A 26,741-nucleotide genomic window follows, 5' to 3' on the forward strand; every position below is an offset into this window, starting at 1 on the left:
GTGAAGCAATGGAACTAGAATTTAATTTAATGGTGAAGCAATGGAACTAATGTCTTCGCTAATACATGGAACTTTTTACCCCACTTACGCTTTGTGGCTTTGGGTCAGTCTTGTATTTCCTTTATAGTCTCTCCATCAACTTCTACTCCTTGGTTGTCACAACATAACCTAAGACTCGAGCACAACTCCTTGGTTGTCACAACATAACCTAAGACTCGAGCACAACGACTAAAACCAAACTCCCTTCATGCCACCCGACACACCCAATGCCTTCTAAGGTGTGGGCAACACCATTTTGCTAACGTTTAATGACAAAAAGACAACAAATATCACTAGACTGCGAATCAAGAAATCTCTATGAAAATGGATATGACCTCCATTAAAGTCCTCATGATTGAGGATACAAACAAATACTAGTGAAATCTGACTCACATAAGACCTGTCTCCGACCTATTAGAGAAAAAAGAAAAAAGAACGGCATCTCCACTGTTACCAGCAACTCCAATATGCAAGAACGGAATAATGCCCAGAAATTGACATAAGCTCAAATGATTAATGCATATAGTATCGATCCAGAGATTATAAGTTTAAATCCCCACCTTATACGTTCTCGAGCTCAAAAATAACAAAAAAAAAATGACTTTGGCTGCAGTAAGGTAAGAACTTAGCAAAAGAACATTTCAGAAACTTTCATGTGATCAGATATCAACCATATAAAGAGCAAACTTTTCATTTGCCACACTGTTAAATATAAACAAAGTTCTAACTTTCTAAGCTAAAATCAAATCATATTCTTTTAACTCAACAACAGCAGAGTAAACCGCTTCGAAGTCGAACGTCGTCATTTAGACGGTATGATTTTGAAATGCTTCAAAGTGAAGATTGTTTTGTTTTTGCTTCATTTATACCATCCAGTAAGCAAATACCTCAGCAAGAAACAGAAGCAGCAAGAAACGCCCTGCTCACAGATAAATGTAACAACAATTATACATAACAAAACATGGACATGGAGATGCATTCGTGATACGAACCAAGGCATCAATCATGCAATATAAACTTCAAGGAAGATGTGAAGAAAATATTGTTCAAACTATCACATGATGTTGTCGTTCGTATATTAAAGAAGAATAAAGCTTCATTTATTCTTAGATGGTCATAGATTTTGGGTGGATGATAATTTAGAATTATAGTATTTCTTTAACGGGTCAAGTTGGTAAGGATTCATATATCCCTTTCTATTCAATTTTGTGATCATAGAGGGACCCCCTTTACCATTCTGTATAAATCGACTATTATATTTGTATATATATGGTATAGGGGTACATTCAATCTTTGTTTGTCTATTAGTTCACCGTTCTTCGTAGGGTAGAAGAGCTTGGTTCAAATCTTGTCTTCGCAAAATAAGTTTTTGTTGTCTAAATTTTGGGTGGGTGATAATTTAGAGTTTTGGTGTTTCTTTAATGTATTTTAAAACTTATTTACCTAGAGGCAAATTATGGTCATAAAATATACACACTGGTTCATTATGTTCATAAAATATAAACGTTACAACTTAGAAGGTTAAGGGTTTTAATTTTGAGACTATATATAAAGCCATGTATGTTGTCTTCTAAGAGACCAAATGTTTTCTTTTAGCCAATGGCTAAGTTTCTTTGCAATTCTATATAGTTTAGATTTCATGTTTAGAATCATTTAAGCTTAACATGATCAATCTTGCTTGTGAAGTGATTCGAATCTCAATCACGTGTTCTTGCTTTGAGATATTTAATCAACAAGGTAATCCAAATTTTACTTTCCGTTGGAGTGATTCCTTATCACTAAGGCTAAGTGTTCTTACCTTTTCCTTTAGCCAATGACTAAGTTTCTTTGCAATTCTATATAATTTATATTGCATGTTTAGAATCATTCAAGCTTGACACGATCAATCTTATTACTTGTGGAGTGATTCAAATTTCAATCAAGTGTTCTTGCCTTGAAATAACAAGGTAATCCGAATCTTACTTCCCTTAAACGGGGATTAATTCTATATAGTCATGTTCATAACGAACTAAGGGGATTAATTCTTCTTTCTTTTCTTGTTCGGGATGCCTTTGAATAGAAGAAAAACAAAACAAAAAAAGGAAAAATCACCTGGAAAACAAGAAGATAGGTGCAAAGTGATTTCTCTGTTTTTCTCCCAAATATTCGCAAGAAAAAGTTCACAAGTGTTCCATCATTTGTTCCAGTCAGTAGTCCACTCTGTGGATCAAATCTGAGGGCAAGAAGATATAAGAAGACTAAACTATGCAGCAGTATTATTTTTTCCCCAAAGAAAAGAAGGATAATAGGATAGGAAAATGCATACCTCGGCAGCCGATGACGTGGACACGCAACAAATCCAAACAACTGCAAACACGTATCTTACACGTTAAACGATGAAAACATACAGATAAGTCTTACGCACGGAGTAGAGGATCGAACCTGGGGGAGTGACAGAAGGAAGTTCAGAACTTGAGGGAAAAAGAAGATCAGAAGAGTTTCACTGCATCAGGAAGGATATAACAAAAACGAATTAGAAGATTATAGTTAACAAGTCTTGAACCAGTATCTTCAAACAAATGTCATTTGGCTGTGAATCATTTTTTTTACCATTTGGTCGAAGGTAAGTCTTGAATAATCGAAAAAAAGTAAAGACTCAACTCAAGATTCATTCGTTTGAACGAGAAGGAAAGACTCAAATTCTTCTTTCACTCTTTCACTCTTTCACTTGGTAAATAGTCTGGACACGAGAAGAAGGTAAAGCAATTCCATTGCCTCATCTTCAAGAAAGAAAGAACACTCTGCAAGGACTTTTTTATTTTCCATTGAGTACGTTTATTTATTATTATTATTATTAGTTTTGTTGCTGTTTTGGAGCATGTCCAATCATCAACATGTAGAATCAAATTTGTCTATTGCGTGGGGAGGGACAGAATGAGAGATGAAGAGCTGAATCTCAATGGATTGTGGCAACAAGGCCACTCTGCCACAATACCATTAGATTAATAAGGGTACAATAGTCATTAGATAAGAAGTTTGCTAGCACGAGATGAGGGTAGTTTTCATTGTTTATGCATGAGCATACTCGAGTAAGGGCAGCAAGGCCACTCTGCCACAATACCATTAGATTAATAAGGGTACAATAGTCATTAGATAAGAAGTTTGCTAGCACAAGATGAGGGTAGACAATATTTTCGTTGTTTATGCATGAGCATACTCGAGTAAGGGCTCCAAGTTTCTTGGATTACATGGACATTCTATGATTTAGGGAAAAAGCTAAGACCTCAGACCCTTTGGAGACTCGTACAAAAGAAATCTCTTTTGGCTGATTTGTGATCAAAAGAAGTAATCCAATTTTCAAAGATAAATGAAGACTTGTGTAGTTTAAGGCTTCCTCTCAAGCAAAACTACACAGGAACTAATTTGTTTTTTCTTCTTTTCCTTTTTAAGTGTTATCGACTTATATTTGTGAAGACACAAGCAAAGGCAGATCCCGTTATCACTTAATAATCCCGGAATCCCGATCTTTTTAGATATCTAGAGTTCATTTTGAGTGCTCAAGACCATTAGCCCATCTCCTCCTCGCCGTTTTTTTTGTGTATTCCATCTACTTGACAATGAAATGTCAATAAAGTTCTAGGGAAGAAAAAAAAAAAACAAAAGTTAGAACAAAGTACGCACCTAAAATGGCCTAGAATCCCGACCACAGCCATAGTCATCCCAGCAAAGTATGTATAGGTATCGCCAACGAAGACCGATGACGGGTACCTAAATCACGCAAGCCAACAAAAGATGTTGAGAAGACCGAAACATCAAGGAAAAACAGGTAAAAAACTATACGATTCTCGTAAAGCACGATAAATTACCAATTGAAAGCTAGCAAGCCTAAGGATGTGGCTAATAGGGGTTGAACAAGATATATAGAAAATGCATGGGCCTGCTTGTACTCAGGATCTGTTGACGCTCCAATTTGCATAACGTTATGAACCAATATCTGCAAATTGCTAAGACATGTCATGCTCAAGAAAATTGGGCCCCTTTACTACAGCTTGTTCAGTACTTACCGCAAATGAAATGACAACTGTTTGCCCAACTTCCAAGCCATTTAAACCAGCATGAATGTTAATGGAGTTTGTACAGAACACGGCCAATAGTCCCATATAAAGCTTATATATCCATCCTGTGTATCATAGTGTAGTAGAAATTAGTATCTCGATCACCAAATTATTGGAGAGCTAAGCCAAGTTAGGATTACGACATTAACTTGTTTGAAATGCTGACCAAGTACATCAACATTGACACCCACCACTAGCAGATATTTTCCTCTTTGGGCTTTTCCTCGAGGTTTTTAAAGCGCGTCTGCTAGGGAGAGGTTTCCACACCCTTATAAAGAGTGTTTCGTTCTCCTCCCCAACCGATGTGTGATCTCGCGAGAAGTTATTACTGAAGTTACCAATGTGTTAACTGCCTAGGAAGCAGAGACTTATGTGGCCACCGGACTTAGAACTGACGCTTAGTTACAACACAAGCTTCATGCTACATATTAGTTTAGAACGGCCAAGCGACATGCAAGCAAGCACTGGTTCTCATCCTTAATAAAGTTCCTGGCATAATAAAAGAGTATAACACTTTCAGAGGACTGTTTCTAGATATATACCACAACAGTTTGGGGAAATGGCTAGCTCCTGTGAGATCCCATACCGATTGGAGAGGGAATAAAACATTCCTTATAAGGGTGTGGAAACCTCTCCCCAGCAGACACGTTTTAAAAAACCTTGAGGTGAAATCTGAAAGAGAAAGCCTAAAGAAGACAATATTTGCTAGCAGTAAGCTTGGGATGTTACAAATGGTATTAGAGCCAGGCACCAGGCGGTGTACCAGTGAGGATGCTGGGCCCCCAAGGAGGGTTGATCGTGAGATTCTACATCGATTGGAGAGGGGAACGAAATATTTCTTATAAAAGTGTGGTAACCTCTCCCTAGCAGACACGTTTTAAAAAATCTTGAGGCAATGAGTTACAAGCCATTCTTCTCTTACAACACATCCTTGTAAACTAGTAGATCATTGCGAGAAAATGCAAAATTTTATTAGTGAATTAAGTTATATCACAACTTTAACCCTCCTCACTTGTGGGTTTGAAAATTTCAAAAAGGCCTAACAAGTGAAATTAATATTAATGAGCGGAGGAAAAATATTATAGGAGTTAGAACACTCGACCTCCTCCTCCTAATATCACGTTAAATCACCACTAGACTCATAAACTTAAGCTAAATAGGTTACGATAAATTTAATTATATCAATACTTTATCAAAAGCACTCTCTTTAGATTAACAAATTCTCATTTAGAAACCTCCTCTTTATCTTGAAGGGCTTCATTACTCGGGGACGAGTATCTTTGACTCATGGTAGAAATAGGCAAAACTCAAGGGAGAGAAGACCGAGGAGCACAAGTGTGAGAATCCCATATTGGTTGGGGAGGAGAACGAAATACCGTTTATAAGGGTGTGGAAACCTTTCCCTAGCAGACGCGTTTTAAAAATCTTGAGGGGAAGCCTGGAAGGGAGAGCCCAAAGAGGACAGTATCTGCTAGCGGTGGGCTTGGACCGTTACAACAAGAGAATCTCGAACAAGCATAACTGAATTTTAGAATACTCCAAAACTTGTGACATTGGATCAACATAGAACAACATTGGATCATGCATTCTATCTCCAACATAAACATATTTTGTCTGAAATCTTACCAAGATCTAAGACATCCATTCCAAGGTATGGAATCAAAGGCTTCGGGATTATAATAGTAGTGTGTCCAGCGTAAGCCATCAACAAGGGGAGAGCAGCAAACGATGGCAGTAGCAGTTTCCTGATCTTTACCGCAAATAAAAGAAGGCAGGTCAGAATATAGTCTTAGAATTACTAAAGCACCATGCTAGATGACGTCTTAGATATGAAACAAACATTGAGTAAAGAAAATACTCACACTCTCCAGGGGACATCAAGAACATCATCTACGAATCCAAGCAATGTCATAAAGCAAATAGATGCCAAGGCTGCATTGTACTCAACAAGCCACTGCATTGTCACATTATTTAACAGTTTAATCTTTGAAAAATTGACACATAAATTTGACAAAACTTATGCAAGTGCTTGCTTGATAAAGTTAAGCATAAGATAAAAGTGCCTTCGTTTTTGTGGAATAAGAAGCCTTCGTATTTTAATGCATGTATTTAATTTATTTGGAGCTATTAGAGCGGGATCCACTTTTTGGAGAATATGGGTCAAACTAAGGTTTCTATGATCAACATCTCCCCACCCTCGCCAAAATATGAAGTAATTAAAGAATCAAATATATCAATTAAAACTAAATTAAATAAAAAGAACAGTAATCTACTCAATACGAAGGAATTAATCCATAGCTATGAAACAAATTCAAATGGCAAAAATCTTCGTAAGCTTGGGGCTCACATTTGAATCTGATGTGAAGTTAAAATACTGAAACGCAATTGCTAAGACCAAGAAGGAAATCCCCACAACAATTCCCAGCGACTCAGGCCTGCAAAACACAATGAAGTATCAGAAAGTGTATCAAAAAGGTACATGAGCTTTAAAACTAATAAATATAGATGTCTTATAACAAAAGCTTAAAAACACATCATGTGAGATCCCACATCGGTTGGGGAGGAGAACGAAACACCCTTTATAAGGGTGTGGAAACCTGTAGACGTATTTCAAAAACCTTGAGGAGAAGTCCGAAAGGGAAAGCCCAAAGAGGACAATATCTGCTAGCGGTGGGCATGGACCGTTACAGATGGTATCAGAGCCAGACACCGGGCGATGTGCTAGCGAGGAGGTTGTTCCCTGAAGGGGGATAGACGCGAGGCTGTGTGCCAGTAAGGACGCTGGCCCCAAAGGGGGGTGGATTTGGTAGGGGTCCCACATCGATTGGAGAAAGGAATAAGTGTCAGCGAGGACGCTGGGCCCTGAAGGGAGGTGGATTGCGAGATCCCACATCGGTTGGGGAGGAGAATGAAACACCCTTTATAAGGGTGTGGAAACCTTTCCCTAGCAGACGCGTTTTAAAAACCTTGAGGGGAAGCTCGAAAGGGAAAGCCTAAAGAGGACAGTATCTACTAGCGGTAGGTCTAGACCGTTAGACATCATAAGTCAAAAACAATTTTTTCATAGAAAGTAACTATCCAAAAACAAAAATGAAAATTGGTTTCTTTACTTACCTCATTTATAAATGCCACCACAGTTTCAATTACCTAATGTTGTTATCATTGATCACATGAATTCAGTAACTGCCTACTATATATCCCTAAAATATCATTCATAATATATTTTTTCATGAATAACCAGTTCATAAAATAACCATAACTCCGACACTTATTCAGGAGAAATAAACTATTTTATGCCCAATACCATAGGCTAAATCCTCCAGCGAAGATTCATGATGCTAATTCCTCAAAAAAAAAATTAGAGACAATAAATAGATTATCTGTAATTTTGTTTTATTTAATTGATTTTTTTAGTTCAATTTGGTCTACTTGGAGCTTGGCAATCAGAAAATTGAACCCATAAACATTCCGAAACCTAATTTAAACTAGAAGTCACCCAGAAAATTAAATTAAACTGAACAAAAATTCTGGCAAGCAGAAACCAAATCATGTTCACAAAATGACTAAATCTAATCAGAGTTATCAATTTGAATTGAAATCACTTACACTTTAACAGCGCCTTGAGGGGTACCCCGCTTGTTGATATCATAGCCAAATAAATTACGCCTAATAACGTATCTGGAAGCAACAGGTATCATCCACAGAGTGACAAAGAATCCAGCAAGACTGAGTCCAGCATTGATGATGATTGATCTTCTGAGCTCTATGTCGATCTTGTAGCGGTAGAAGATGAGGTAAAAGTATGGAACCGAGAATAAGAGAACGAGCTTGAAAATAAAACCTGTTTTCGGCGGCGCAAGGGGCGGATCATCCGATATTATTGGGGATTTGCTTTGGTGGATCTTATCAATTTCTTTGGGAGAAGGTTCTTTGACCGATGGGTTTGCAGAAGCTCTCTTGCGAGCAGTCATGGCGGACGATATTGAGTCTCTGCGCTTCCTAATCTCTTTTTCTTCTGTGATTTCTCATTTCTCAAATTTAATTTGGAATTAATAAAATTTTATGACATGTCTGTTGATCATGTGTCATTGACCAACCAAATAGCGCCAAGTCAGCAAGCTTTCTTCCACGTGGCAAACTAAATGTCAAAATATTGTGCTTTAATTTAGTTTCATATTTTTTTTTTAAATAAAAAATGGATATTTAAAATGGTCGTATTTATGTAGGAAATAAATAAATAAAATTTAAATTTTGGATTGAAGGGATAATTTTAAAAATTAAATTTACACAACAATAATTTTGCCCTTTTTTTTTTTAATTTTTTTTACTCTAATTAATTAAAAAAAATTTTGTTGCCTGTAATGTTCTTCAATTTAAGAAGACAAAGAATAGTCGAGAATAAGACATCATTTGACAATTTTATTGGCGATGTTCATGTAACTTCAACTAGAGGTCCATCAACTATTCGAACGAAATGATCAAGGTGTAATTTGAACTCGTGAAAAAACACTAATTTTAGTAATCATGCAATCTGATAGCTCCAAAATCCAGACTCCATAATATTTGTATATTATGCTTAACAAAAAAAAACAAGGCAAGATAAGTATCGGGAGAAACAGACTAACTGAGACTGAACTATCGAACCGACGAGATCGAACCAACGATAATTTACCAACCGGAGGCAGTAATTGATCTGATTCGATATCTAGCTAGAAACTTATAATCAAATCATCCACCATTTTAGAACACGAAGAACAATAAATAAATAAATAAAAGTTACATTCAATTTAGAAACACAAAGAACAGTTGAGAATAAGACATCATTTGACAATTTTATTGACGATGTTCATGTAACTTCAACGAGAGGTCCATCAACTATTCAAACTAAATGATCAAGGTGTAATTTGAACTCGTGAAAGAACACTAATTTCAGTAATCATGCAATCAGACCGCTCCAAATTCCAGACTCCATAATATTTGTATATTATGCTTAACAAAAAAAGCCAGACAAGATAAGTGTCGGGAGAAACTGACTAACTGAGACTGAACTATCGAACCAACGATAATTTACCAGCCAGAAGCAGTAACTAATCTAGTTCGATATCTAGCTAGAAACGTATAATCAAATCATCCACCATTTTAGAACACAAAGAACAATAAAAAAAATAAGTTAACATTCAATTTTGGAACACAAAATACAGTCGAGAATAAAACATCATTTGACAATTTTATTGACGATGTTTACGTAACTTCAACGAGAGGTCCATCAACTATTCAAACTAGATGATCAAGGTGTAATTTGAACTCGTGAAAAAACACTAATTTCAGTAATCATGCAATCAGACCGCTCCAAAATCCAGACTCCATAATTTTTTTATATTATGCTTAACAAAAAAAAGCCAGGCAAGATAAGTGTTGGGAGAAATTGACTAACTGAGACCAAATTATCGAACTGATGAGATTGAACCAACGATAATTTACCAACCGGAGGTAGTAACTGATCTGGTTCGATATCTAGCTAGAAACTTATAGTCAAATCATCCACCATTTTAGAACACGAAGAACAAAAAAAACATAAGTTACATTCAATTTAGGAACACAAAAAATAGTTGAGAATACGACATCATTTGACAATTTTATTGACGATGTTCATGTAACTTCAACGAAAGGTCCATCAACTATTCGAACAGAATGATCAAGGTGTAATTTGAACTCATGAAAAAAAACACTAATTTCAGTAATCATGCAATCAGACCGCTCCAAAATTCAGACTCCATAATATTTGTATATTATACTTAACAAAAAAAAAAAAAAGCCAGACAAGATAAGTATCGGGAGAAACTGACTAACTGAGACTAAACTATCGAACCGACGAGATCGAACCAACGATAATTTACCAACAGGAGGCAGTAACTGATCTGGTTCGATATCTAGCTAGAAACGTATAATCAAATCATCCACCAATGAGAGAAATTTACCAAAATTTTAAAAGAATCAAAGATCCTTCTAACAAATGAAAGAAAAAAATGCTCAGCTCTAATGTCAAGGGAATACAGCTGAAGGGTATGTTGTATCCTGTTGGATACTTATATACCTTTCTCAATGTGAACTTTACACTCAGTACAACCTAAAATACAACATAAAATCAAAACCCTGCAGGAATATATATATATATATATATGTATATATATCATGATATTAGTACCTCAAAGAAGGTATCAAACTCTTCTATATCGCCTTGAAGTGGAGAGCGAAAAACAGCCAAATAGAATGTACATAACGTACTCGGTTACGTCGTATGGGCACTGTGTGTCCTCGACGCCCAAATGCCGAACACTAGGAACCAAAAGACGAACAAAATGGCCCAGTATCGTGCAGGTCCATATTTTATTCTGGTAAGCACAAACTGCAGAAATGGAAAGAATAAATGTCAAGAATTGCAGCTGAGGTTTCTCGAACTATCTCCTTTTACGATTAATGCCGATGTAAAAGTATGTTAAACGATTAATGCGACGAATGGGTACACAACCCTTCAATGTGGACTTCGAGTATATACGTATACAAGTATACCATATTTTTACTATTACTTGAGAATTTTAAAATATCCCATTGAAGAAATCTACCGATCCTTGAAGATAAGGATTCACCTTTTGTTGATTCTTACGTGTAGTTTTGTAACAGCTCAAGCCCACCACTATTAAATATTGTCCAATTTGACCCATTACGTATCGCCGTCAGCTTCACAGTTTTAAAACGCGTCTACTAAGGAGAGGTTTCCACACCCTTACAAGGAATGGTTCGTTCCCCTCTCTAACCGATGTGGGATATCACAATACACCCTCATTGGGAGACCAACGTCCTTTTTGGCATACCATCCGGTGTCTGGCTCTGATACCATTTGTAACAGCTCAAGCCCACCGCTAGCAGATATTGTCCATTTTGGCCCGTTACGTATCGCCGTCAGTCTCACGATTTTAAAACGCGTCTACTTGAGAGAGGTTTTCATACCCTTATAAGGAATGCTTTGTTCCCCTCTCTAACCAACGTGGGATCTCACAAGTTTACTTAAAGGCTTCTCGGTAAAAACCATCGCCAAGAATAAGTATGAATAGGGATCTGCCTAAGATAAGAGAAAGCTTCCTATTCAATCCAGCACAAGAAGTTTTCAAGTACATCAGATGGCTGCATTAACTAACTTGGTGAAGTCAATGTCAACGCAGCCCACAGTTCTCTCGGTAAAAACCAAGTAGCCAACTGTCGTGCATATTCCATCTACAACCACACGTTGGAAAAAGTTGTCCATCTAATTCAGAGTCAATTTATAATGTGGAGGCAGCCAAATAATAACCAAAATAATCTATTCAACAACACTTGCAACAGACATCACCCCAATTTTTTGGGAGGGAATCAAAACCATCCTAACGCGTTAGTGTCTACTTCACGTAAGTAGACCATTACTGTGAGATCTCATATTGATTGAGGAGGAGAACAAAACATTCTTTATAAGGGTGTGAAAACCTCTCACAAACGCGTTCTAAAAGTTTTAAGGGGAATCCTAAAAGGGAAAACCGAGAGAAGATAATATCTGCTAGCAGTGGCTTGGACTATTACAAATTGTATCAGAGCTGACATCGGGCGACGTGCCATCAAGGAGGTTAAACCCTGAAGGGGGGTGGACAGGAGGTAGTGTGCCAGCAAGGACGCTGAGCTTCAAAAGGGAGTGAATTGATCCCACATTGATTGAAGAAGGGAACGAGTGCCAACGAGGACACTGGGCCTCGAAGGGAGGTGGATTGTGGAAACCTCTCCCTGGATGACGGTTTTATGAACCTTGAGGAAAAGCCCAAAACAAAAAGCCCAAAAATGACAATATTTGCGAGCGGTGGGCTTGAGCTATTACAATTACATCTTCCTGGCTTAACACTAACTCAAATGTTTCCATTCTACAACACCGAGAAAATTTTCAACGCAACAATCAGCAAGGAATCAACGTACTAACAGCTTCAACCTCAACTTCACTCGTATCTTTAATAAACGAGTATATGGCCAAGAATGGAACAATCATTCAGAAACTTCGTCTTTAAGGAAATGCCAAGCAATGAAGTTGAGATTCGGAAGACAAATGAACCCTATCGATAGAGAAGAAGTTCAGGCAATATCAATCAACCTACCCTAGACCAATCTCAACTTGAAGAGAAAAAGAAATTCAAATGAGTCTGATAATGATGAGACCAAGAAGGCTCGGCCAGCTACATCATCCAATCACTATAAGCTATACCAAACAACAAACAAGCTCATAAAAGAGTTCCAGCGCATCAGAATAGTTCAGCCACCCCTCCATAAGCACAACGTTTGAGAAAGAAAATCAATGAAGAGAAAGAAAATCAAGGAAGGGCAGTTAAATAAGCTTCTAGATGTGCCTAAACAATTGCAAATTAACATTGTAATCTATGTGCAAGTATAAATCTATGATGCAAAGTTGTAACGAAGATTCAAGTAAATAGACATTCAAGATGGTTGATGGACGGTGGATACTTGGGAGAACTTAAAACAAGAACTCCGCTCACGTTCTTCCCAGATAATGTTGAGATAATAGTAAGAAGGAAGTTAAAAGGAGCGGAAGCATATTGGAAATTTCTGAGACTACGTTAAGCAGTTTTCTAGGTTTACATTGGATATTCATGACATATCCGACAAAGATAAGGTCTTCAGTTTTATTGAGGGGCTGAAGCCATGGACCAAGACCACGCTCTACGAACATAGTTCAAGATCTTTCCACGGCCTATGCTACAGTTGAACGATTGTTTGACTATAGCAACAATCAATCCCAAGAGGTAAAGCGGAATCAGGCTTCTGCAAATGGGAGTAATAGAAATTACTTATCTAACTCCCCAACCAAAGGTAAGGAGGTGACAAACTCGAAGATGGAGGAAGGGATGGTGAATGCTCCCAACAGAGAGGTAGAACTCCATGGTGGAAACCTCACAACAAGAACGACCATAGTCAAGGGCCCTCGTGCTGCTTCATAGACAAGGGGGTCCTGTTAGGTTATGGAGTATGCTGCTTATTTATAGATTAGTCAACGGTTATACATAGTAAAGCTATATATGGTAAATGACATATAAAGTAAATTTTCATAAATAGTAAATAGCTATGTATAGTAAAAATCTATATCCGATAAAGCTATATATGGTAGATAGTTATATATAGTAGTGGTTATATATGGTAAAGCTATATATATAGTAAGCTGAACCATATATATCCCATCCCATCAGGCAAAGCTTTGAAAATGTACTTTATGTACTCTTTGTATTCTCTATGGTGTACATACCTGAAGTCATCAATACAAACCTTTTTAGTCAGAGTTCTCCTTGCATTTTCTCTCTCTTGTTCTTTGTGTTCATCTAGATCAAGTGTGTGCATTGTTATGCGATCCTTAATGCTGAGATCAACTGGAAGCACGTCGAGAGATCTGAAGTCAGTCTCATCTTACATCATTGAGTTCATGGAGAGTCGAATGATAGAGACGTCAACCAATTGAGTGGGGGAAGATGTCACAGTCATGCTTGTCCAAGGTGTATTGTCTGTGATCACGTGTCGAATGTCCCAGTCATGCTTGTCTAGGGCGTGTTACCCATGTTAGGATCGCACAACAATGCACACACTCGATCTAGATGAACACAAAGAACAGGAGAGAGAAATTGCAAGGAGGAATATTGGCTAAAGATTTATATTGATGACTTTAGGTATGTACAGTAAGACAGAATACAGAGAATACATAAAATATATTTTCAAAGCTCTGCCTAAGGGGATATATATATGGTTCAGTTTACTATATATAGTTTTACCAGATATAATCATCTACTATATATAACTATCTATCATACATAGTTTTACCGAATATAACTTTTTACTATACATAGCTATTTACTATTTATGACAATTTACTTTACATGTCATTTACCATATATAGCTTTACTATGTATAACCGTTGACTAAGCTATAAATAAGCGGCAGACTCCATAACCTAACAATTCTCCCATTTGAAGACTGATCCAGTCAACCAAGAATTTCATTCTCAAACGACCATCAGCATCTTCACTACACCGTACCAATTAAGGCTTTGCACAACCTCAATTTTCCAACCTTAACACATTTTGTCAACATGTCTGCTGGATTTTTTGCACCCTCTATATTCTCCAAACACATATCACCTTCTTCCACTAACCTGCAAGTGAAATAGTATTGCCTTCTGATGTGTTTTATCTTTGAATGATAGATTAGGTTCTTCACCAACTGTATGACACTCTGACTATCTGTATAAAAAATCTTCTTGCACTGCTTCTTGCCTAATTCATCTAGATAGTCTATCATCCAAATCATCAACTTTCCAGCTTCAGCTATTGTCATGTACTCAACCTCAGTATATGAAAGAGCAATGCATTTCTGAAGCTTGGACATCCAACTCACTGTTGTTCCATCTATAGTGTAGATATATCCAGATGTGCTCTTGCTAGAGTCTACATCTCCACAGATCAGCATCCACAAAACCTTGTCATAACAAAGTGAAGTATTGGATGCACCTCTTAGATATCTCAGAAGTCACTTCACAGCTTCCTAATATTATTTCCCTGGGTTTACCATGTACTTTCTAACATTCCACTGCATGTGTTATATCAGGTCTAATGCAGACCATAGCATACATCAAACTCCCAACTGCAAAAGCGTACGGAACTAATGTCATGTGCTCACATTCCTCAACTGTCTTAGGAGATTGCCCCTTTGACAATTTAATACGATTTGCCAAAGGGGTAGTCTTGAGTTTAGCATCATTCATCCTGAATTTGGACAACACATTCTCAAAGTACTGCTCCTAAAATAGATTTAATGTGTCAGCAAATCTATCTCGAGAAATCTTCATCCTAAGAATCTGCTTCGCTGCACCCAAATCTTTCATCTCAAATACTGAAGACATGCTCGCCTTCAGGTAGTTTATCTCCCTCATGATGGATCCAACAATCAGTATATCATCCACGTACAGGAGTAGAAACACATAAGAATCAGTGTATTTCTTGAGGTAACAACACTAATCATTTTCACTCCTATGGAAACTGCTCTTGCACATGAAGAAGTCAAACTTCTTGTACCACTGTCCTAGTGTTTGTTTCAGTCCATACAAACTCTTATTGAGCTTACACACCATGTGCTCCTTGCCTGGAGCTACAAATCCTTTTGGTTGTTTTTACATCCATTTGCTCATGGTGCAAATTCTCCAATGCAACAATGCTCAACAGAATTCGGATAGTAGTTAATTTCACAACCGGAAAAAAGATCTCAGCATAATCAATGTCTTTCCTTTGTGAATATCCTTTAACTACTAACCGAGCCTTGAAACTCCTTTTGCCATCTGGTTCCCCCTTGATTTTGAACACCCATTTGTTCAACAGAGCTCTCTTTCCTGTAGGTAACTCAGTCATCGCCCACGTATTATTCTTTTCAAGTGAGCTCATCTCATCATCCATAGCTTGCTCCCACTTGGTTGAATCTTCCCCCTGTAGGGCCTCATCAAAGGACTCTAGTTCTCCTCCGTCAGTCAGCAACAGGTAATGTAATGAAGGTGAATATCTATTTGGTGCTCTCATAGTTCTGGATGATCTCCTCAACACCTGCTCAGGTGTAACTTGCTCCACGTCTGGTTCTTCAGCAACCATATCAGGAGTTTCTTGAGCTTCTGTCGTAATATCACTATGTGAGTTTTCTGGCCACTCAAGCTCAACTCCCATTTGCTTCGTAGTCTCAGAGTTTATCTTCTCTCTGTCCTTGTACAGGACATTTTCATGAAAGGTCGTCACAATGTCTTAGGATTTTCCTATTCTTGTCATCCCAAAACTTGTAGCCGAACATGTCAGAGTCATAGCCTATAAAGTAGCACTTCACAGCCTTAGCATCAAGCTTGTCTCTCTTCTCTGGATCAACGTGAACATACGCAGTACAACCAAAAATTCTCAAGTGAGAGTACTTGAGTTCTTTCAAATAGGTGGTTGTGTTCATAGCATCAGCCCAAAATGCCTTTGGTAGTCCAGAATGAATCCTCATGTTTCTTGCTCGCTCATTCAATGTTCTGTTCATCCTTTTTGCACACCATTTTGTCTTGCCTTACTGGAAATTGTTCTCATATAAATCCAATTCCCTCAGCGGCACAAAATGTTTTAAACTCTGATTTGTTGTACTCTCCACCATTGTCAGACCTCAGGCATTTAATGTTCAAGCTGGTCTGATTTTCAACTTCATTTTCCACTTCTTGAAGGTGATAAACACATCTGACTTGTGTTTCAAAAAATAAACTCATACCTTCCTGCTGAAATCATCGATGAAGATGACGTAGAACTTTGATCCACCAAGTGATGAAACTGGAGATGGTCCCCAAACGTCAGTATGGACCATTTCCAACCGCACTTTATTCGATTCTCTGGCAGCCTTTGTGAAGCTAACTCGTTTCTGTTCGTCCATAACACAGCTCCACAAAGACCCATATCAACAGATTTTAGGCCTTCAAAAACTCCTTTCGCAGTTAGAATCTTCATTCCTTTGACGCTCATATGTCCAAGTCTATTGCGACGTAGACTTGAATTAGAAGCACTCTCAGCAACAGCAACCATATTTATACACTTTGCAGTAGTGTATAAGGTTCCGAATTGTGTGCCACATGCAACCATGACACCCTTCACAATCTTCTACGAACTCTTTCTAAACTTTGTTGCATAGCCTGTGCTATCCACTAACCAATAGAGATCAGGTTCTTCTTGAGACCAAGAATATATCTGACGTCTTGTAATGTCCACTAATTTACTACTGGAGTTTGTATGGAGACATCTCCCTTCCCTTCAATCTCTAAGGTTTTGTTGTCGGCAAGATACACCTTCCCGAAATCTCCTGATTTGAAATTTCGAAACAATTCCTTACTTGGAGACGAATGGAACGATGCACCTGAATCCAAAATCCAAGATTCAGTCGAGCTATCCACACTAAAGATTAAAGCATCCTCAGTATCTTCTGTTGTATATGTAGAACCATCATCATCTCCAGATTTATGATTCTGCTTCTTCTTCAATTTCGTACAATCTGTCCGAAAGTGCCTTTTTTTCTCCACAGCTCCAACACGTTACGTTGGGTTTGTTTGGAGATTTTCCTCGATTCTTTGATTTTGATCGCCCATGTTTGTTTGGGCTCTTTGATTTACTTCTTCCCCTTCGATCAACACTGAGAGTATTGCCCGATAGTCTCCAATTTCTCGTTTGCGAATACTTTCATTAAGAACTACATCTCAAATTTCATCAAACTTCAGTTTATCAGACCCTCGGGGAACTGTTGATTGCGGCAACAACAGTATCCCATGACTCAGGTAAAAATGACATCAAAATCAACGCTTTAATTTCATCCTCGAAATTAATTTCCACCGAACTCAGTTGACTTGCAATCATATTGAGTTCATTTATATGATCAGCAACAGATTCACCTTCAGATATCTATAGATTGAACAATCTCCGCAACTAATACACCTTTGTTCATAGCCAACGATTTTTCATACATATTCGACAGCGCTTTCAACAAATCTGACATTGTCTTCTCCTTGATGATGTTGAACGTCACGTTTCGGATAGTGTCAACTGGATCAACCCTAAGGCTTGTCGATCCTTGAGCTTCCACTGTTCAGTGGTCATGGTATCCGGCTTCACCCCCAACAAGGGTTCGTGAAGGTCTTCTCCTTGATGATGTTGAACGTCACGTTTCGGGATAGCGTCAACTAGATCAACCCTAAGGTTTGTCGATCCTTGAGCTTCCACTGTTCAGTGGTTATGGTATCCGACTTCACCCCCAACAGGGGTTCGTAAAGATATTTCTGGTACAGATAATCTTCAATCTGCATCTTCCAGAAACCAAAATCGAATCCATCGAAGTTCTCAATTCCAATCTTTAAGCTTTCCATCTTCACAGATCGTGGTGAATTTCGTCTAATCTGATACCAATTGTTAGGATCGCACAACAACGCACACACTCGATCTAAATGAACACAGAGAACAGGAGAGAGAAATTGCAAGGAGGAATATTGGCTAGAGGTTTATATTGATGACTTCAGCATGTACTCAAAGCTCTGTCTAAGGAGATAATATATATATATATATATATATGGGGTTCAGTTTACTATATTTAGCTTTACCAGATAATCATCTCCTATATATCACTATCTACCATATATGGTAAATAGTTATACCATATATAGTTTTACCGAGTATAGCATTTTACTATACATAGTTATTTACTATTTATAACAATTTACTTATACGTCATTTACCATATATAACTTTATTATGTATAAGCATTGACTAAGCTATAAATAGGCAGCAAGCTCCCTAACCTAACTGTTGGAAAGAGGGATAGTGAAAGAGATAGGAATAGATAAAATAGATAGAAGCTGCAGTGCTTTATTAATGTCTACTGACTTGATGCCTAGAGGGTTACACAATTGAGTATTTATACCTAATACACTGAACCAGAAATAGTAAATCATGCAAATCTAGATAAATTCAAATCTACTAACAATCTCCTAAAATCTCCTAAAATCTTGGTAGTTTGAATATTTGAATATTTGAATCATATCTCAACTACTTCAAATCATATCTTCATTTTGAATACTTTGAATCATATCTCAACACTCCCCCATGATTCAAAGTTGCAGATGTAAGTACAGAGCTTTTCTTCTGACAAGGCCTTCGTAAGTATGTCTGCTTTAACCCGTACAATGTCTGTCTCAACTTGTATACCTTTGTTTCTTTGTCTTTCTTTATGAATCCCTCTAGCGGTGTTACATAAACCTCTTCTTGTAAATCTCCATAAAACTTTTCGTTTGGTAGGTAAACCATATCCCATGTTTCATCTTTCTTAAAGGACTGCATCTCTACTGTCATGGCTTTCTTCCCGTCTTCAGTTGCTTCTTCATAATTCATAGGGTCTGAAACAGTAAGAGCAAATTGACATGATGCATATATGTCAGCTAAAGATTTATACTTCCTTGGAGGTGTCTCATCTGAAAGTTCTTCAAGAGAGGAATTGCTGTTAAGTGATTCTGAAGATGATGAATTTGACACACTTTGTGTTGCAGTGGATGCACTGGGAGATGCACTGGAGTTGACCCTTGTCTCTTCATTTGGGGAAACTTCAACTGTAATCTTTTGCTGCTCCTGTTCTTTACTCCAATCCCAACTCACGTTTTCATTAAATATTACATCCCTTCTAACTAAAATCTTTTCACTAACGGGGTTGTATAGTTTATATGCCTTTGATTGAGTACAATAGCCAATGAAAATGCATTTTTCAGATTTTTCATCAAGCTTTTGACGAGTTTGAGGATGTTTCAAAGCATAAGCAACACAACCAAAGATTCGTAAATGACTTACAGATGGTTTCCTTCCATGCCATGCTTCATAAGGAGTTCGATTCATAACCGCCTTTGTTGGTGAGATGTTTAATAGATAAACAGATGTTGCTACGGCTTCGGCCCAAAATTGGTTTGGAAGTCTCCTTGCTTGTAACATACTTCTTGCCATCTCCACAATAGTTCGATTTTTTCGTTCAGCGATTCCATTCTGTTCTGGAGTGTAGGGAGCTGTTAATTCCCTTTGGATGCCCTCTTCTTCACAAAAGAGATTGAAATCTTTAGATACGAACTCGCCACCTCTGTCTGTGCGAAGAACTTTAATGTGACAGCCACTTTGGTTCTCTACCATAGCTTTAAAAATCTGGAACTTCTGAAAAGTTTCCGACTTATGTTGTAGGAAGTAAACCCAGCTCATGCGACTATAGTCATCAACGAATAGTAAAAAGTATATACTTCCACCCAAGGACTTCGTTTGCATTGGCCCACATAAATCAGCATGAATTAGTTCTAGATAATGTGAAGCTCTTTTAGCTTTTCCAACAGGAAAGAACTTCCTAGTCTGCTTGCCATAAATGCATCCTTCACATAAATTAGTTGAGTCAATTCTTGGTAATCCGAAAACCATACCTTTATCCCTGAGTATTTTCAGGCCGTTCATATGAAGATGTCCATATCTGAGATGCCATAATGTTGAATCATCTTTCATGCTAGCAGTAAGAGCAAAATCCTCCATGTTAGAAACATCAAGTGGAAACATCTTATTTGAAGTCATGGCAATTTCAACTTTATGGCCTGATTTCTTATCTGTGATGACACATGTGTTATCATCAAATAGAACTGAGTGTCCTCTGGTCATCAATTGTCCAACACTCAATAAATTGTACCCTAAATCAGGTACAAATTGAACATTATCTAATTGTTTTATCTTACCGTGACTGGTTTCGACTTTCACTGTACCTTTTCCTTCAACTTGCATCTCTTTTGTATTTCCAAGTTGCACCTTAATCTTTTGCGTCTCATCAAGCTCTTTGAATAAGGATTTGGTGCCTGTCATATGGTTCGAGCATCCGCTATCAACAAACCATAAGTTACCTTTTTCTGGATTAGTATCCATGCACGCCACAAACAACTTTTCTTCTTCTTCTTCATTCTCTGCTGCAAAATTCATTCGTTGATTTTTATACCAACAATCAGATTTTGTGTGACCATACCTTCTACAATGGTAACATTGTATGACATTCCTTTGTTCATTGAATTGTCTCTGTCCATCACTTCTCCACCTGTTATCACGACCACCATGGAAGTTGCGAAATCCTCCTCTTCCACGACTTCTACCTGCTAAATGAATATTTTCTCTTTCGTTATTGGTTGTCTCCTTCACTTGTAGTGCCTTTTCTTCGTTTCTTTCTGATGCTCTATTGATTCTTGCCTCATGAGCCTGAAGCGAGCCCATCAGTTTATCAACGGAGAGTATTGATAGATCCTTAGTAGCTTCTTCTATAGTAGTCACCACATGGTCAAACTTTGGAGTCAAGCTTCTCAACACCTTTGCAACAATTGTTTCGTCTGAAATTTTCTCTCCATAGGTACGCATCTGACTGACTATTGCCATTGTTCTGGACAAAAAATCAGCAATTGATTCGCCATTCATCATGAGCAAAGTTTCAAAATTACGTCTTAAAGATTGAAATTTCACTGTTATGACTTCTGAATCTCCCTGAAACTCCTCCTGTAGAATTGACCATGCTTGCTTTGATGTGGTTGCTGCTGCAATTCGTGAAAAGATAGTCTCATGAACTGCTTGCTGAATAATGAATAGAGCGTTGACATCATTTTTCTTGGTTTCGCTTAGTGTCTCCTTTTCTTCAATTGTGGGTTGTGATATATCAACGAACCCGTACTCCACCAAGTCCCATAGCTCCTGCGATCTGAGCAAGGTCTTCATCTTGATGCTCCACCACTCATACTTCTCACCATTAAAGATTGGCAACAACGGTGTAAAGAAAGAAAAACCAACTACTGCCATTTTTGTTTTGTGAAAGAAAATAATCACTCGCCCTCGTGTCGAACGAACTTGGCTCTGATACCAAAATTGTTGGAAAGAGGGATAGTGAAAGAGATAGGAATAGATAAAATAGATAGAAGCTGCAGTGCTTTATTAATGTCTACTGACTTGATGCCTAGAGGGTTACACAATTGAGTATTTATACCTAATACACTGAACCAGAAATAGTAAATCATGGAAATCTAGATAAATTCAAATCTACTAACAATCTCCTAAAATCTCCTAAAATCTTGGTAGTTTGAATATTTGAATATTTGAATCATATCTCAACTACTTCAAATCATATCTTCATTTTGAATACTTTGAATCATATCTCAACACTAACAACCCAGGGCCTCATGCCCTTTCCAAACCCCTTCTCCTTACTATCATGCTAGTTAGGTATTTACTATCTTGTTATATCAATACAGAGGTGTATATGGTCATTCACAAAAATCATGTCTACACCTACATGGCTAAAATGCCCCAAAATGTACTATAGGAGTATGTGACTAGTTGTCTATTCTTCCTATCCGGGTTCTAAGCTATCAAGTCATCGTTGTTGCTTATTCAATTTTAACCTATAATATTGATTTCTTTCAAATTGTTCTCCACTCATTTCCTCGCTAACGTTTTATAAAACATTTCTCTCAAACATGACCCAAGGCTCGACCATACATTAAGATTGTCCACAAAATTCGACTTTCACACGGCTGACTTGTTCATTGAGTTAGAACAAGTATCGCACAATCATCGTCTTGCTGCCACATGATTGTGATTATGACACCCGACAACTATATTTGAGTGAGACCTTTAGTCCATTCTACCTAATCAATGCGTTACTAATGAATAAAATGTTTCCTATGATAAAAGTAAAAAAAAGATGCCACAAAAACAAGTTCATGGCCAAATAAAATGCGTTATACTCACAAAGCGGAAGAAAACCACTACTGTTAACGCACAAACTCCTCCGAGAAGAATATGAAGGCCACTTTTTGCAGTTTTCTGCACCAAAATAAAATTCTTTAAGAGGTATTTCAAGAAAGAAATCTAGCGCGATCAAAGGATATCAATGAATGGAACAATTACAAAACCCCATAGCATTGGCACTCCAAAGAGAAACTAACGACGACATATGGTCGATTCAATTTTATATTGGCAATTATATATTTGTTAATGTTCTTAAAAAATTGTCTTAATAAAATATAAACTCTACTGTTACTAAGAGTAATTTATCAATAATAGCCTTCGATATTAAAATATGTGTCTGATATATCCATAAATTTGAGTTATCCTTAATAGCAACCTTTGGCATATTCATCCCCAATGGCAAGGAGGAACTCTACCCCCAAACAAACCCAAGTTATAACAATAAGCTCGCCAATTAGCTTTAATTGTAATATTCTATTTTGATGGTCTCCGTTTATCCATTGTTAAATCAAAAAATCTCATTACTATTTTAAATGAATTTCATATGTGCATGCACGTGTTTAAGATTTTAAATTTTACACATTTTTACTTATTTTACATTAGTGAGTAACGGTCCATGACTTGAGTCCCTCAAAAAGCAGGTCGTTACACTAGGAGAATTCCCAAGAAGTCACCCAACTTAGAATTGCTCGAAGTAAAGCATGCTTAACTATGGAGTTCATATGATTGAGCCACCGAAAAGGAAGGTGCACCTTATTGGTATAGGTAGTGACTTTCAATTCTTTTAAATCTTTCTTAGTTATCCTATTCCCATGATCGCTCTCATTCAGATGTGGTCTCGGTTCATTCATGTACCACTCTTTGATTCAGGTGTCACATGCCCACCAGTTTCCGCTTTGGTTCGTCCACAAACCACATCTTATTGGGAGAGATATCGCTCTAGTATCATTTGTAATGACCTATTCCCAAGATTCAAATCAGAATTCAGAATCCAAATTCAGCACGTGATGGTCTTAACATTCTTTTGCGACATGGTCACGTTACTTACTCCTTGCTTCTAAGAGTGAAGAATATCCCTACAAACCAAGACGAGACCTTCCCGCATGTTTTGTCCTTACTCACATGCATCCTAGGAGAATTACCATGTCACCCAACTTAGAATCGCTTCAAGCAAAGCACACTTAACTTAGTTCATATGATTGAGCTACAGAAAAGAAAGGTGCACCTTGTTGGTATAGGTAGTAACTTTCAATTTTTTTAAGCCTTTCTTAGTCATCTTATTCTCATGATCCCTCTCATTCAAATGTGGTCTCGATCCATTCATGTACACCTCCTTTCTCGAGTCTCACATAATGTTTGAAGAAGACCACTGAAGTAGAGAGATGAAATGAACGGTCAAGGAGTGGACTTTTTGTGGAGTTTGTTTGTAGGTTTCTATTCCACTTTAAAATTTGATTGTGTACAAAATGATTGATTATGTGTTCCTTTTTTCCCTTTTTTTTGTGGGGAATTAAGTAGAGGTTGTGTGTTTTTTGGTTTGGTGGTGGATGGTTGCTCTAATGGAGTATTGATGGTTTCCATGTCTTCAACATAACACAAGAACTCATTGAACGAGCAAACCATAATAGAAGACAATTGGATTATTATTTGAAACTAAAAAAGAAGGCCTAAAACTCGAGTACGATATACACAATTTACCCACTTGCCCTTCCAACTAAGCGGCGACATGGCAATCATCATGAAAAAATCTACCCTATTTTTGTCAATAGTTTGCTCCTCTACCCCAATTTTGCAATTTGCAGTACTATGAATTCCAATTTTAAAATAAGAGAATTTAAATGAACCATATTGACAAGAAAGATGCATCTGAATTACTATAATATAAAACAACTACTAAGACTTACCTTCCCCACACGAGGAGCTATTAGGCAAGCGAGCGTAACGGTGAGCAGACCTGTAGCAAGGAGAATTCCAGTACCCTCAACAGCCCACCTGGTTGCAGGATTTTCGGCACGAACGACATTTTCTGAGATGGTATTCAAATGTTCAGAAACAACCTGGGAGGCTGCACTAGAGTTATTGTTGCTAATATAACTATGAGGACTAAACCACAATGCAATTTCACTAAGCCGCTGCCTGCGGACAGCAGCAACAGCATCAGGATCTATATCGGTACTAGCAATTGTCTGCATAGGATTCGGTTCCCCACGAGCAGTTCTTTCCCTTAAAGCTTCATATTCTTTTAAAGAACTCACAACCTTTCTAAAGTCATCAGTTCTAATATTTTCCGCAATACATCCACAAATTTCACAAACTGTTGATCCATGGCTGACAAACCACTTTAGAGCACATGCATAGTGTACAAGAGCAAGGTCACTCTTGCAAGAACACCCAAGCTCCACTAATGCATCTTCAAGATGACATGAACCCATTTCAATATCAGCTTTGCAAATGAAAACCTCCCCATTAGGGCCTATGAACTTAATCGAACCAGAATCCCCTTTAACGTTTTTTTTCAGCACAGAACAACCATCAACATGTTCTAGACTTTGCTTCTCGGACGTAGAATCCCGATCACTTTTTCTTTCTTCCATTATTGGAGGAGTGATGCCTAGAAATCCTAAAACAGCATCACCTCTCCTGTCAGATTCGCTACATTGACACACACGACAACTTGCCCCAGATTCCTTGCCTACACTATGGCGAGACTGACAACCGAGATCTTCATTCTCAGTAGTTGAACAACCATTCACTTCAGTGTTGTCATCTACTCTCTGCAGCAAATTTTCCTTTCCCATATTATCAGTCGTAGAGTACATAGATTTAAACAAGCTAGTTCTACTCTGGGATTATAGCCATTCTACTTCAATAAATCCAATAATCAGCCAATTCCGGCATAATTCCCCCGAGCACTCAATGAAAATTAGACAAGATCACTACAAAGCAGTGGAAAACTGAGGATACGAAACAATCATCCTGACGAGTTCTATACCAAGTTATACGATCCGCCCAGTTTAAGAATCGACCATCAGTCTAATGTAGCGAAGCAGCAGAATAGTGTTCGTCGGCGAGCAAAATCCCTAGAAATGAACAATTTTATCACACCGTGAACTTGAACTGAACAATTCCAATCAAGAACAACAAATCAAGCAAGATCCTCGAGAAAGAAACAAGAAACATCAACAGAAACAGAACTAGATCGCTCGAATTCCACAAATTACGACCAAAAGAGAATGTTCAAAATTGAAGATAAACTCCCTTAATCAAAAACAACGTAGAAAAATGGAAAAAGAAGTACGAATTCCCATAGTTGAAACAGCATTGAAACGAAATCAAAACGAGATTCCATAGAATTATGCAAAAGTAAAAACAAAGAAATGAGAGATAGACCTGTTGCAGGAATCAATTTGCAATTAGGGCTGGGAAATCAGCGAGTGATTGAAATTCTTCCCTCTCCTTCACGTGATCTACTCTGCATCTGCCCTTTGGGTTGGCAAGCGAATGCCCTGAGAGTGAGAGAGAGAGAGAGAGAGAGAGAGAGAGAGTGGGATTTTGCTAGCGACGATATTGACTGATTCTTGACATGCTGCCAACACCATACAGTAGGAGAAACACCGTTCTTTTATTTATTTATTTTTATTTTTTTTATTTATTTCTCTAAATTTTATATTTAAATATTTCATAAAATATATTTACACTTCATGTTTCATTATTGATTACTCAATTTTGACTAATTAATAATAAAAACTACAAAAAAATAAATAAATAAGCATAATGAGAGTAATGTTATGTCTAACGAATTGTTAAAGCGAAAAATTGGCTAGAGGTTGAAGACACCGGAAGACACGTTGAATCATCTCGGGTTTATATGGGTTGAGTCGAAAAAATCTCTCGGACTAACCCAAAATTTCAGGTTAGGTAGGTCGGTGAGTCGAGCAACGTCAATAAAGTTCACAATCCAACCCAACAATTTCTATTTTTTTAATTATTTAAAAAAAATTACTTATGCATGTCCGAGGCATGTTGTCGTGGCCGCATGACAGATATCTTGGTCTTGCTTGTCCAGGACGTATTGTCCATGGTTGCATGCCCATTCCAAATTCCTTTTATATGCTCTCATTCTAGATAGGCCTTTACCATTCCATATTGGGTTAGTATAGAGGTGTATGATCGTTCATCAAAATCGTGTCTACACCTG

General features: G+C 37.6%; 2 protein-coding genes across 4 annotated transcripts; both read right to left on the minus strand.

Annotated features, from left to right (window-relative positions):
• Positions 1–678: 678 nt before the first annotated feature.
• LOC111804567 (uncharacterized) lies at positions 679–8,167 on the minus strand. The gene is made up of 11 exons (XM_023689421.2): positions 7,740–8,167; positions 6,481–6,568; positions 5,996–6,087; positions 5,760–5,878; positions 4,083–4,198; positions 3,885–4,012; positions 3,700–3,786; positions 2,461–2,521; positions 2,345–2,385; positions 2,131–2,251; positions 679–958 (listed from the first exon to the last, which is right to left on the minus strand). Exons 1-11 carry the CDS (start codon positions 8,102–8,104, stop codon positions 899–901), a joined length of 1,278 nt encoding a protein of 425 aa, XP_023545189.2. The 5' UTR covers positions 8,105–8,167; the 3' UTR covers positions 679–898.
• Positions 8,168–10,097: 1,930 nt separating this feature from the next.
• On the minus strand, positions 10,098–26,138 carry LOC111804155 (uncharacterized). 3 transcript variants are annotated; one of them, XR_002816468.2, is made up of 5 exons: positions 25,934–26,138; positions 24,448–25,623; positions 22,544–22,618; positions 10,339–10,539; positions 10,098–10,260 (listed from the first exon to the last, which is right to left on the minus strand). XR_002816468.2 is itself a non-coding variant. In XM_023688861.2 (4 exons), the coding sequence occupies exons 2-4, from the start codon at positions 25,360–25,362 to the stop codon at positions 10,423–10,425; spliced, it is 1,107 nt and encodes a 368-aa protein (XP_023544629.1). In that variant the 5' UTR covers positions 25,363–25,623; positions 25,934–26,138; the 3' UTR covers positions 10,098–10,422. The 3 variants fall into 3 exon arrangements, 2 of the variants coding, with proteins under 2 accessions (XP_023544629.1, XP_023544630.1); XM_023688861.2 differs by having other exon boundaries at positions 10,098–10,539; XM_023688862.2 differs by having other exon boundaries at positions 10,098–10,539; positions 24,448–25,660.
• Between the last annotated feature and the right edge of the window lie 603 nt (positions 26,139–26,741).

The sequence above is a fragment of the Cucurbita pepo genome, chromosome 10 (assembly GCF_057944985.1).
Source record: "Cucurbita pepo subsp. pepo isolate OVF chromosome 10, ASM5794498v1, whole genome shotgun sequence".
In the NCBI taxonomy this organism is placed as follows: Eukaryota; Viridiplantae; Streptophyta; class Magnoliopsida; order Cucurbitales; family Cucurbitaceae; genus Cucurbita; species Cucurbita pepo.